This window comes from Echinops telfairi, unplaced genomic scaffold (genome assembly GCF_000313985.2).
Source record: "Echinops telfairi isolate 266 unplaced genomic scaffold, ASM31398v2 ScPeMD7_7420;HRSCAF=8458, whole genome shotgun sequence".
In the NCBI taxonomy this organism is placed as follows: domain Eukaryota; kingdom Metazoa; phylum Chordata; class Mammalia; order Afrosoricida; family Tenrecidae; genus Echinops; species Echinops telfairi.
In genome coordinates, this window is record NW_022111320.1 from 28,746,301 (window position 1) to 28,759,038 (window position 12,738).

General features: G+C 39.8%; 1 protein-coding gene across 6 annotated transcripts in view; it reads right to left on the minus strand.

Annotated features, from left to right (window-relative positions):
- Positions 1-12,738, minus strand: part of RBMS3 (RNA binding motif single stranded interacting protein 3) — an 889,171-nt gene that overhangs the window by 288,747 nt on the left and 587,686 nt on the right. For all 6 annotated transcript variants that reach the window (XM_045297515.1, XM_045297514.1, XM_045297513.1 and 3 more), the window contains one exon: positions 5,439-5,518. In XM_045297515.1, coding sequence (XP_045153450.1) covers positions 5,439-5,518 — 80 coding nt within the window. The remainder of the gene's footprint in view (positions 1-5,438; positions 5,519-12,738) is intronic.

The following is a 12,738-nucleotide window of genomic DNA, read 5'->3' on the forward strand; positions in this document are numbered from 1 at the left end:
TGAGAGCAAAACATGATTTATTTTTCCACAAACTGGCCTGCATGTTCTGTTCATCGATACCTGTCCTTCCACGTGGAAGCCTTTTTCAGGTGCTCTGGGGCCTCTTTGAAAGGGAGCCTTTCAAGCTCGTGCCTGCAGCTCCCTGAAGTGTCTCGGAACTTATGCTTTGCTTTTGCCAGAGGTTTGAAAACGGACCCCTTTGGGGCTGCGCCACATTGCAGTGCAATTCATTATGGGACAAGGGAGTGTCTGGAGTTAGACAAGCAAGCAACTAATGATCCTTCATTTTGTCCAGAAACATGGCGATCGATATGGAGGACATGCAACATTTATGGAACCCTATGTTTTCTTTGCCCTCTAGGGTAGGGGGACAAGACGAGATGATCACTTGCTGCTGCTGGCACCGCATTCAAATGATTGACACTGCTTAACACATGCCTCCTGGCTTCTTCTTTACATCCTTCCCACCTGCCAGTACCAACATAAATGCCTGATCTTATTAACTTTGTATCCAAATATACGAGAACTTGAATAATTTGATTTTTAGCATGAATATTGAGCTTCATTGATCCAGAAAACCAAAATCTGGGAACTAACATTATAAACCAAAGTGTACGGAGCATGCTGAGTTATGGCAGGTTCTAATAGGCATTCAGAATCCATGATGTATTCATTAAAAATAGACCTTTACAAACAAGCTGAAGCCCTGTGAGAGAAAATGGGATCCAAATGAAGATATCTATTAAATTCTCTTACAACTCAGATAATCTGCTAGGAATGGAGTCATGTTCAATGAGTTTCTAAATGACTCAGATTAAAAGGAAGGCATCAAGATAAGCCTGGCTCATGCCATCTGTCCTTTTAAATGTCCCTACCTATGGCTCTGGTGGCATAATGGTTAAGCACTTGCTGCTAACTGAAAGGTTGTTGGTTGAAACCAATCAAATTGTTCTGTGGAAGAAAGACCTGCTTCCATAAAGACTACAGCCAAAAGACCCCTCGAGGGCAGGAAGTTCTCGACACAATCCAAATCAACTCGAAACATCTACAACAACAACAACAACAACAACATAATGATTCTAGATTTTGAAATTCAGAGTAATGTGAAGGTATTTGGCTGAAGTAGGGTTTGGGGTTTTGTTTTTTGCTTGTTTGTTTGTATTTGTTTATATTTTCTCGTGTCCCTTTATAGAAAAGGCAAACCAAACCAAACTCACTGCCAACGAGGTGGTTCTGACCAAAGCTACGTTGAAGAACAGGAGAGAACTGTCCCTGTGGGTTTCCAAGACTCTAACTCTTTACAGGAGTGGAAAGTCTCATTTTTCTCCTTAGGAGTGGCTGGTGATTTTGAACTGCTGGCCTTTGTGTTAGCACCCCAACATGTAACCACTATGACACTAGAGCTGGAACCTCAATGATCAGTCTCGGGAAAAGAGTTAGTTGCAAACTTCTTTTAAGAAGAATCATCATTGTCGGGAATGCTAGAAAGCAAAATTGCACTGTACTTACCCAATGGCACCAGAAATTTTCCCAGGGTGCCCCTAAATGGAGAAGTGAGGAACAACAATATGACAGCATTTGATCATGGAATGCTTACAGCCGTGAGAAAGGGATTTATTTTATGTACAACCTTGTCCACAGCTTTCATAAGGCTTGAAGCTCTCAGGTAACTACTGTGTTATTGCTCGTCCTTCATCTATACCATTGTAAAAGCAACATGCTGAAATGTTCTGTATGGAATTTTCAAAAGCTAACAATCTTTCAAGATGTTGAACTTGATAATTCAGCACATTGAGAATTTGAGAATTTTAATAAGTCAAGTTTAATTGCAGGTGGATCAGTCCAATTATACTTGGTTGTAATCAGCACACCTACAAACAGGGGCACTCTATCCAAAGACACTGTAGTATTTTAACATATTAGTCAGCCACCAGATTTGAAAATATCAAATGAGTCACTTCTTGTCAGCGTCCTGTCTCAGTCTCAATTTTCAGAATACAAAAAGAAATTATACTAAGACAGAGTTTTCTATAAATACTGCTTCAACCAGCCCCAACAAAAATGCAGTGGGAATCAACAGATGCACACAAAATCAAAAGCCAGTTACTATGGGGTCATCACCTGTAACAAATTTGGTTTCATGTCTGATGACTCAGTAAATGTGCCCCAGTAGGGGCAGTTTACTACTGCACCTTCCAAAATACCCAAATCTTGTCATATATTGTTTTATAAATTCCACATCAAATTTAAAAATCAAAACTTAATATCTGTGGTTATTAGTTCAAAGACTTATTAAACTATTTAATGTCCACAGTAATGCATAAGTAAGCAAATTCAAGCACTGATGATGATCAATATTGGAAATTTAATTCTGTTACATTGAGTTTATATCCAGAGGTATGACACTTTATCTCTAAAGAGTTTTAAAACTGAATTTAATTAATTTGCCTCTCTTGCTCCCTGGAGATAAAGTTAGGTGAGAAACTCGTAACTAGCCCTTGCTATTCCCAATGCTTCCATAGGGTGTAGCTATGATGTTAGATAGCTTAACATTGAAGGCTGAGTATTAAGGAAGGATGTCTAGACATTTGAGGACGGATACTGACTTTCTTTGTTTTTAGCTTTAAATTCTATTAGTCAGTAATATGTTCAATGGAGAGAACAAAATGAAATACTTTCAAATTAATCAGTTCAAGTAAGATTTCATGTCCTTTTCCAAAAAAGAAAGAAGAAACTATAAACAAACAGATTTATATTCATACTTGAATGAACACTAATTTCTACATAAGTCGCTTATTCTTCAATTTCTTATTTAACTATACAATCCACTTACTTTGAATGACTTCTACATAAATAGGCTTCTGTTGGATAAAAACAGGATAAGCAAGGGGGAAATCCACTAACAATGCAACTCTTTTATTCAATAATAGGTCTGAGCAGTGTCTTAACATGCCCGTGTAAGCTAAAAAGGAAAGGGAGAAAGAAGTATTTCTCCTAAAATACAAGGGCAGCTTACATGCTGCAATGAAAACTGCCAACTCTTTTCGTAACAACACCATATGTCTCCAACTGGATTGCAAAGCAGTGGGTTCTCAAGGGAACATTATGCATGGAAGTGAACCAAAGTGAGGAGCAGCCTTTGCTGTAGACTGACTCACCCTTAGCCAGTGATCAGCTCTTTTAGACTTTTCAGATCTTCCCAGTGTTGATCCCAAGGGGTTTTCTATTTTCCCAACACTGTTCCCAAACCAATCAAGTCCTAAAAGGCCTCCTGGCTCCTCCACAGAAACATTCCTCTTTTGGTCTCCCTTCCTCTGCTCTCTAACCTTACTACATTTTCAAGCATGAAAATGCCTTACCTTTGAACTTTTCAATCATGGAGTTTAAGCAGACGTAGTTAAATAGATATATTCAAACACTATTAGTGTTCAGCTTATAAAGGATCAAAGGCAAAATGTTATATGATTGAAGAAGTTTCTTAAACTAGGAGTAAGATACAGTAAAAAATCTTCCCACGGATAAGGAGGTAAAGGGAGACATTGGACAGTGCAAGACATGGAAAAATAATAATAATTTATAAATTATCAAGGGTTCATGAGGAGGGGAGGGAGGGGGAAGGAGGGGGAAAATGAGGAGGTGATAACAAGGACTCAAGTAGAAAGAAAATGTTTTGAAAATGATGATGGCAACAAATGCACACATGTGCCTGACACAATGGATGGATTGTGATAAGAATTGTACGATCTCCCAATAAAATGATTTTTTAAAAAGGAAGAAAGATAAAATAAAAGACAGTACATTAAAAAGCTCTGCCTACCTAGGGAAGCTAATTTAGAAAATTGATAAAGATCAATGAATTTTATCAACATGACCAATTTAGCAGAATTTTCAGCGCTCAGAAGAATGTTTTTTCCTTAACATTAATTTACTGTAAAGTAATATTCATATTTATCTCAATCACAGATTGTGTATATATTTAATTGAACAAAAATTAATTCAGTTGAATTAAAAAACATTTTCCCACAATACTACATAGCTACCCTATATGCTAATAGGAGTCTTAAGAGTGCAAGAGTTGAGCACATGGTTGCTCTTCAGAAGGGTGACAGTTCAAATTCAACCAGAAACCCCAGGAGAGAAAGAGGTGGCAATCTGCTCCCATAATGCTTCCAGCCCAGAAGACCATCCGGGGAAGGTCTACTCTGTCACGTGTGAGCATATTGACTTGGCCACAATTTGCCAGCACCAAACCACAGTCACAAAGGCCTCCTCCTACAAGCTGGTTAGTATAAGGGAAGTTGAGATGTGTTCAGCTTATGTCCTGAACCCGTAATAAACATGATATATTCAATTTTAATATGCGGAGTAACATTCTGTTCTGAACTGGTGTCATTTTGTCTATCTCTAACACATTGTGAATCCAATGTGATCCAGGCATAAGCTACATTACGATTGACTACTGTCTTTGAGGAACTGCCAGTTTTCTGTTTTTGTGTTTTTCCCCCCTCTAATTTCCAATCTGTCAGTGATTGATATTTTTATTCAATGTAGAATGTTGTACTCTGATGTTATGACAACATCAAATTTCTGTGTGAAAAGTCTATAAATGCTTACCCTCATTTTGCGTACTCATCTTGTGGACTGGTAAAAAATCATTTGGGGACTGGTATCACTCTGGGAAATCCATTATGAACATTACTATTAGATACTTTGTAAATGAGAGAATAGGATACCAATATTAACGATAAGTGTAAAAAAATGTTTCACCTCAGTGTGTACTTGACCTATATTTTACTTTGTTTCCCTTCCATCTCCAGATAATTAAAAACAGAGTTTCCAAAGAAACATCAGAGATGTTTTAGTTAACTTGTGCTGCTGTAACAGACATGCGAGCGGGGGCTTTAACAAGCACCCAAGCATTTCTCTCATTGGGGATGGCTGCCTTTAGGAGGCGCTTTCTCTACGTGTTGGCTCTAGGGAAGGTCTCTTCTCTGCAGCTTCCGTGTCTTTCTGGTTCTGTGGAGATTGCCCTGTGTGCTGGGATCTATTTCTATCTCTATCTCTGCATTCCATGCTTGGCTTGCTCAATCTCTGATGTCTCAAAAGAGAGTGATTAAAACACACTCTACAGGCATCTTGCTTCATTAACACAACAAAGAAAGCGCATTCCCAAATGGGATTAGAACCACAAGCACAGAGATTAAGATTTGCCACCATGATTTTTGGTACACAATTCAGAACATAACAGAAGAGCAACCAAAATATTCTAAGTCGTTTCGAGAAAGAGGAGCTGCAACATAGCATTTTCAAAACATACCTATTGACAACAGCAACCTTTTCTCCCTTCAGTAACCAACCCAGGGCCTTGCCCTTCACTGATTATAATACAAGCAATAAGCCTCAGCACAAGGTTGTGATTATTTAATGACATTTCTTACCAGGGATGCCTGGTGGTGTTTTCAGGTATTTCCCATTAAAATGTTGAATTACCACTTCACATTTTTCAGTAGACTCCATTCTGGGAAAAGAAAACAAATAGAACATGTTACTTTTATGAAGTTGTATACACAGAGGGAAAAATGATTCAAAAGAAATGAAAAAAGGGTCGTGGTGGAAATAAGAGGGTGTGGAAAATGTTAATTTGCCCGAATGGTCAACTGTTGCAAAGACCACCATGGCAAGTAGGTGTGGACCACAAATGCATCATTGCCTTGAACAGTAGCCCAGCTCTATTGAAAGCGACTTGCTGATGATTTGGTGAGTTAGAATCCTTCTGAGATCGTTTAAGTGTATTGTGCCAGCCGGCCGATAGACACATGTGGGGTTAATTGAAGGGCGGAGGGGTAAATGGCTCGGTGAGCCTTGCCTTTTGAGTTCTCAGGTCTCTTGCTTTGTGACGGTCGGACCAGGGTGCAGCTGCCTTAGCCAGTTCCCTGCTTCAGCTGGCAAGGCTCACTTCCTGCAAGACATCCCAAGGAGAAGCCACATGGACCTACTCTGATGCAGCCCTGGGTGCTGGAGCAGCCGTGTGGAGACCCCTGCCAGCACTACATGTTCACTGATTTGGCTTTCCTCCTGCAGTCAGCATCTTAGTGTGTGTTTTGTGAGATGGAGGAAGATTTTGTGGATTGGTGTTGGACATATGGGCTAATGTTGGCCTTGTGGGCTTGGGCGGCACTGGGTTGGGATGCTTTCTTTATGTGCACTTACCCTTTATACAAAAATCTCTGTGTTATACATGAGTTTCTGTGGATTTGTTTCTCTAAAGTACCCAGACTAACACACCTCCTTACCAGATACAACTCTAAAATACTATCTTATGGAATTCACACAAATAAGTTTGGCAATTGGAGGTGCTTTATAAGTACATATTATATGACTGAATTGTTGTTGCTAATGCGTAGAGAGTTGACTTACATTCATAGCAATGTCACAAAACCGAGTCAAACTATCCCATGTAGTTTTTCAGACTATAAATGTTTTGGATGCAAGAGCCTCAAATTTGTTTCCCATGAAACCACCCGGTGGCTTCAAATGAAATGTTGCAAAAGTTTTGGTCAATGGCCAAGGGCCTTAGAAATTCACTCCTTAGAAAATAAGACAAGAGGGTCTAGCTATTGTAATTCATTCCAGTGGGAGCACTAGTGCTTAGACAATGAACCACTTTGCTAATAATGGTAGCATTAGAATTTAACCTTGGGCCTGCCTAATACTAAATTCTGTATATAAATTCTGAGCATACCGCCGAAGTACTCCACAAATAAAGCTGACGATATGTGCTTTATTTGAACCTCTTTCAGTTTATTTGAGGGGTTAGTGTAGAAATATCAGCATTAATATGGTATGTTTCATTGGAAGCACAATTAGTGATATTTCCCTAAAAACATTTTTGAGTCACAATTGTAGGAAGAAGGCTCATAAAAAAATTTTAACCATCAATGTTGAATAATTTTCTGTTGCTTTATACTAGCTATTAATAGAAGAGCCCTGATGGAATAGTGGTGATGAGTTGGGATGCTAAGTTAAGGTCAGCAGTTTGAAAGCACCAACTGCTCTTTGGGAGAAAGATGAGGTTTTTCTGCTCCTCTAAAGAGTTCCGGTCCTGGAAACCCACAGGCTCAAGCCTTCCCTATCCTATGGGTCATGGGGGTGGAATCAAGTTGATGGTGTCAGTGAGCTATTACTATTCCTAAATTGAGTTCCTTGTGCCAAATATTGGCATATCATAGACAAATAAATGATTGGACATTTTTATCCCTACCATTATAATGCCAATTTGGGCATAGTGTCTTAAATATTGTACTATTTGCCACATTTCTCAATAATAAATTACATCTTCCCATCAGCATTATTTAAAATTAAACAGTAGTATCATTATTAGGTGCCATCATGTTCCTTCTGACCCATTGTGCCCCTATGTGCAGCAGAATACAACGCCGCCCTGGCGTCTGCCACTTTCACAATCTCTGCGATGGTGGCGCCCACTTTAGCAGCCACTATGTAGATCCATTGCATTGAAGCTCTTTTCATGTTGATATTGACCCTCTGCTTTATTAATGATGATATCCTTTCATAGGGACCAGTTCCTCTTGAGACCATGTCCAAAGTACGTAAGATCAAGTCTCGCTATCCTCACTTACAGCGAACGTTCTGTTTGTACTTCTTTCAAGACAGATTTATTCCTTTTGGCACTCCTTAGTATTTTCAATATTCTTTGGCCAACACTGTAATTCAAATGCATCAACTCTTCTACAGTCTTCCTTATTCTCCGTCAAACTTCTGCAGACAAATGTGACAATTAAAAATTTCAGAGTGCGGGTCAAGCATCCTTTAGTCTTTAAAGTAACATCTTTTTAGTACTTCAAAGAAGTATTTTTGAACTAGATTTGCCCATTTGGATATATTTTCTTATTTATTTCTTGACTGTTGCTTCCATGGACACTGATTGTGAATCCAAGTAAAATAAAATCTTTGACAACTTCAAGATTCTCTCCATTTATTATGATGCTGCTTATTGGTCCAGTCTTGAATTTAAATTGAGGTGTAATCCAGATTGAATATAGCAGTCTTTGATTTTCATCAATATATGCTTTAAGTTCTCTTAATTTTCAACAACAACAAAAAATTGTGACTGCTGGATATTGCAGGTTGTTATTAAACATTCTTATTCTGATCCCCCCTTCTTCATAAAATCCAGTCTTCAGGATTATCTACTCAGCATACAGACTAAGTATGATGTGATAGTTACATAATCTGTTGTCAATTTGAGATTTAAGAGTGAGGGGGTGGAGTTTATCCTGTCAATCAGGTCACAACTTAGTAGCCTCATTTGGAGGTGCTAGGGAGACAGACAGCTTGCTGGAGGTAGGAGACATGCACATGGAGCTACAGTAGAGTCCTGGATTTGAAGGAGCCACTTGGAGACCACTGCTAGCAATGAGATGCCTCTACCACCACTGGATCCACTAGGCTTTCCACTCACTGGCCTGTGATTTTCCTGCATTCATGTGTTACATGAGTCTGAAGAGGAATTTATAAATTGTTATCAGACATATGGCCACTATCAGATTTATAGACTTGAACAGGACTGGGTTGGGATCCTTTCTTAATATATAATTACTCTTTTATATAAAACTCTGTCTTATACACATATGAGTGTCTATGAATTTGTTTCTTTAGTCAACCCAGAGTAACACTTACGGTAAAAGGAAACAAGCCTGACACACATCTTGACTGATTTGAAGCCACCCAGCATCCCTTGTTCTGTTAGAGAACTGCTTGTTGGCTTAAGTACAGTTTGTGTGTGAGTACAATTACGTGTCCTGGAATTCCCATTCTTCATAATGTCCAAAAAAAATGTTTGTGACCCACCCAAATGCCTTTGTGAACACACACACACACACACACACACACACACACACACACACGAAAACCTAGTTCTGTCATTCTTACTTTCAGCCAAGATCCACGTGGTAGCCGCAACAACATCGCTGGTTCCTCTTCCAGATCTTGCTTCAATGTCCAGTAGCTCCTAGTGGACGTACGACAATTCTTTAACTATCGTCAGCAAAATTTCACTTGTGTCTGATATTAATTCCATTGTGTTTTCCTCACTCTGTAAAGTCACCTATCTTCGGAATGAGGACAGTTGTTGAAGAGGTAGCTCTCTTCCACATTTCTTGGCATAGACAAGTGAGTACTCCCAGCTCAGAATTCTTTTGTGAAACTCTCTTCATCGGTATTGCATCACTCCTGGAGTCTTACTTTTGACCAGTGCCTTCCATGAAGTTTTCCTTCAATAACATACATTCTTGATCATACACAACCTCCTGAAATGGGTGCACATCAATCAATTGGTTTACATATAGTGGCTTAATGTTCCTTCCACTTTCTCTGGGTGCTTCTTTGCATTATTAGTTTACCCATCGAGTCCTTCAGCACTGCAACTTAATCATGATTTTTTTTCCCCCTTCAGTTACTTCAGCCTGAGGAATGTCTACCATGTTCTTCCATTTGGGCTTTCTTACTACACGTCTGTGCACATTTGTTCAGCTTTTTTTTCACCATTTGTTTCAGATGCTTTAGTTTCTTTATACTCAAGAGCAAGTTCTAAGTCTCTTCTTACCCCCATTTTAAGACCTTGTGTTTTCTTCAAGTATGTCTTTGATGTTGTCCCACAGCACACCTAATTCTCAGTCTTTAGTGTTCCATGTGCCAAATATGTTCCTGAGATGGTTTCTAAATTCAGGTGGACTATACTCAGGGTTGTAATTTGGCTCTCATGCACTTTTTTTTTTAGTTTGCTTCTTCTTCTACTTAAATTTGCATATGAGCAGTTGATGGTTGTTTTTTTTTTCTCTCGCTATACCTGTACCTGTCCCAACTGATGAAATACCAACTTCTCCATTGTCTCTTTCCACACATAAAGCCAATTCGATTCCTGTGTATTCAATCTGGCCACATTGATCTGCAAAGCATTACTGTCTGATTTCTATAGTCACTTCTATCACCAAGGCCATGTTTCCTAACCAGTGAGTCATTTTCTTTGTTTCCAACTTTCACATTTCCTATCAATCACCAGATGATCTCCAAGGATCTTGACTGTATGCTTGATCACTTTCAAGCTGCAGAAGTAGGTAAACATCTTCAATTTCTTCCCCTTCTGTATTAGTTATTGGTGTGTGATTTTGAATCGTAGTTGTATTAGCTTGTCTCCCTTATACATATATGGGTATTATCACTGACAGCAATGTCTTTTAGGATAGATGCTGAAATGTCCTTTTTGAAAAGGACTCTGATATCATTTCTCTGTAATTTGTCATTTCTGGAATAGGAGCCCATATGCTTGTTTGATTCAAAATGGCCAATACAATTCCATTCCAGTCGACTAATGCCCAGGATAGCTATCCTCCAGGGTTCCATTTATTTTTTTGGAAATCAACCTCCAGTTTTTATAGATTCACACATCCTTCATTCCCCATCCCCATGGTTAATGGCAATTACAGAAGTGCTTGCGTCATGCCACCTCAGCAAATGAGTGTTTCAAATGTTTTCCTCTGTGCCATTAAGGTCTATGGCATTTTGAGTAAGTAGTTCTTCTCCATTCATATTTTCAGTGGCTTCCAACCTGAGGGGCTCATTTTCCTGTACCACATAAGACAACGGCCCCCTCCTAGCCACGTGCTTTGTATTCACTAATTTTTATTTTTCCTTTATTTTATGTTTCTCGGAAACAGATCACTAGGTGCTTCTTCCAGGTCTGTCTCAAGCTGGAAACCCTGCTGAACGTCCCATCATAATGAGTGAGACCTGTGGGGATTAGAAATACTGGGGGCAGAGCTCCAGTGGGACAGCAACATGGAAGCCACCACCGTAAGACAAACTGGCAGATGAGTGGTGGAAAATGGGGTGGGAGAGATAAACATTAAGGAATGGGTTCTGATGAGAAAGATCAATTCACATAATATAATAGGGAAATACATACATTTTGAGGAACATCACACATACACTGGGATGAATATGTGTGAAATATGTGAGATTTGTCTGAATGGCAGAGTACGATTGCTGACTTTCTGCTATCTCGTTCAGAGGCCTTTCTTGGAAGGGAGCACTGAGCCAGGTTGTAAAAGCGCTCCTACAGCTACGTGTTTTCAGCCTATATAATGCACACAAGGAAAGTAGCTAAAGGAAAGATATGTTAACAAATGGCAAATAAGTTATGATTGATTATGTCTCTAAAATATCAACAATAGAAATGGTCTCAGAAGCCAGAGAGACTCTAAGTCGGTGCAAAAACCCAACAAAATGATACAAAACAAAAACAGGGAAAGCCAGCCGCGAGTGGATAAGGGCCTGGCCCTGAACCACACAGATGAGGGGGTCTGTATGCTATGAACAGTGGGGAGGAGTGAGCAGATGCCTGCGGATCAAGTAGAAAGGCCACTGGGAAACTCTTGGGAGAAGCTGGCACACAGACAAGGGAGTTGGAATGATTAGGTCAAGGAATTGGAAGATGGTATTAGGTGTAATCCATGTGAGGAACTAGAATTCTTGTCTAAAAGGTGTCATGGCGGCATAACGGTTAAGCATGAGTGTGTTGTCTTAAAGAATGTTCTCTGTTTTGCTTTTATGGATTCTAATATCCACTGCAATGGTTACACAGAACTGAGAGAAGAAATTCATAATTAAAGGGTTTATTAAGGAAGTTAACAAGTTATAATATAGTGAAAAACACTCAAGAGAGCTATTTATGAGAACATGTTCCAAAGTTCTTTCCGGTCTGCTAATAAATGCCCAAAGGGCATATCACTCCACTGGAAGCCTCAACCCAAAGGCAGTCAGTTGAAGCTCCATGGGTCAGGTAACCCAGTTACCCCAATTAAGTGCCCAGAGGCACTCCACTCTGCAAGCCATCCTCCTGCGCCACAGCACGCAGCTTAACTTAACTTGCTTTCTAAATTAGGAAGTCCACTACTCGGTTCTGGGGTCTGGCTCCTGGTCTGCTGCTATTCCTCAGCATCCATGGCTGTCTTATGGACCCAGGAGGCTCACTGCACCAGGAGGTATCGTATCTCAAGTCCAGAGGAGGCACAGCACCCCTGGTTCTTCCTTGAAACGAGATTCCCAACTCTTGATCCTCAGAGGATTCATTGTACACACAAGTCTGGCATCCCAGGAAATCTTGTTCACAGCTACTCACAGGAGAATCCTATTGGCATCTACCCTCATCTTCTTATCAGACCCCTGCAGGAAAGGGCTATGTGGTGAGTGTTAGAGGTTTGGGCAAGAAAAGCTACATTAAATAATTCACTGCTCCTGCACCGTGCTCCGCTGCTAACAGAAAGGCTAGCATTTCAAGCCCACTCTGAGAATGACATGATAATCTGCTCCCATAAAAAAAAAAAAAGTCTAAAGAACTCTATGAGAAAATTCTATTTAGTCTGTGAAATACCATCACTATCAGTCAGAATCAACTTGGCAGCACACCATAACAACAACACATTATTTCATGATTCTACATATTTAGCTTTGTTCTCAGATGGAAATTCCCTGTGAGGTGTATGGTAGAACCACATTTCTCTATATGGGGGGAGAAATGTTGAGTTAGTTTATTGTGCCAACCTGGCCGATAAACACATGTGGGGTTAATTGAATGGCAGAGGGATAAATGGCTCAGTAAGCCTCCCCTTTCTAGTTCTTGGGTCTCTTGCTTTGTGATGATCAGACCAGGGTGCAGCT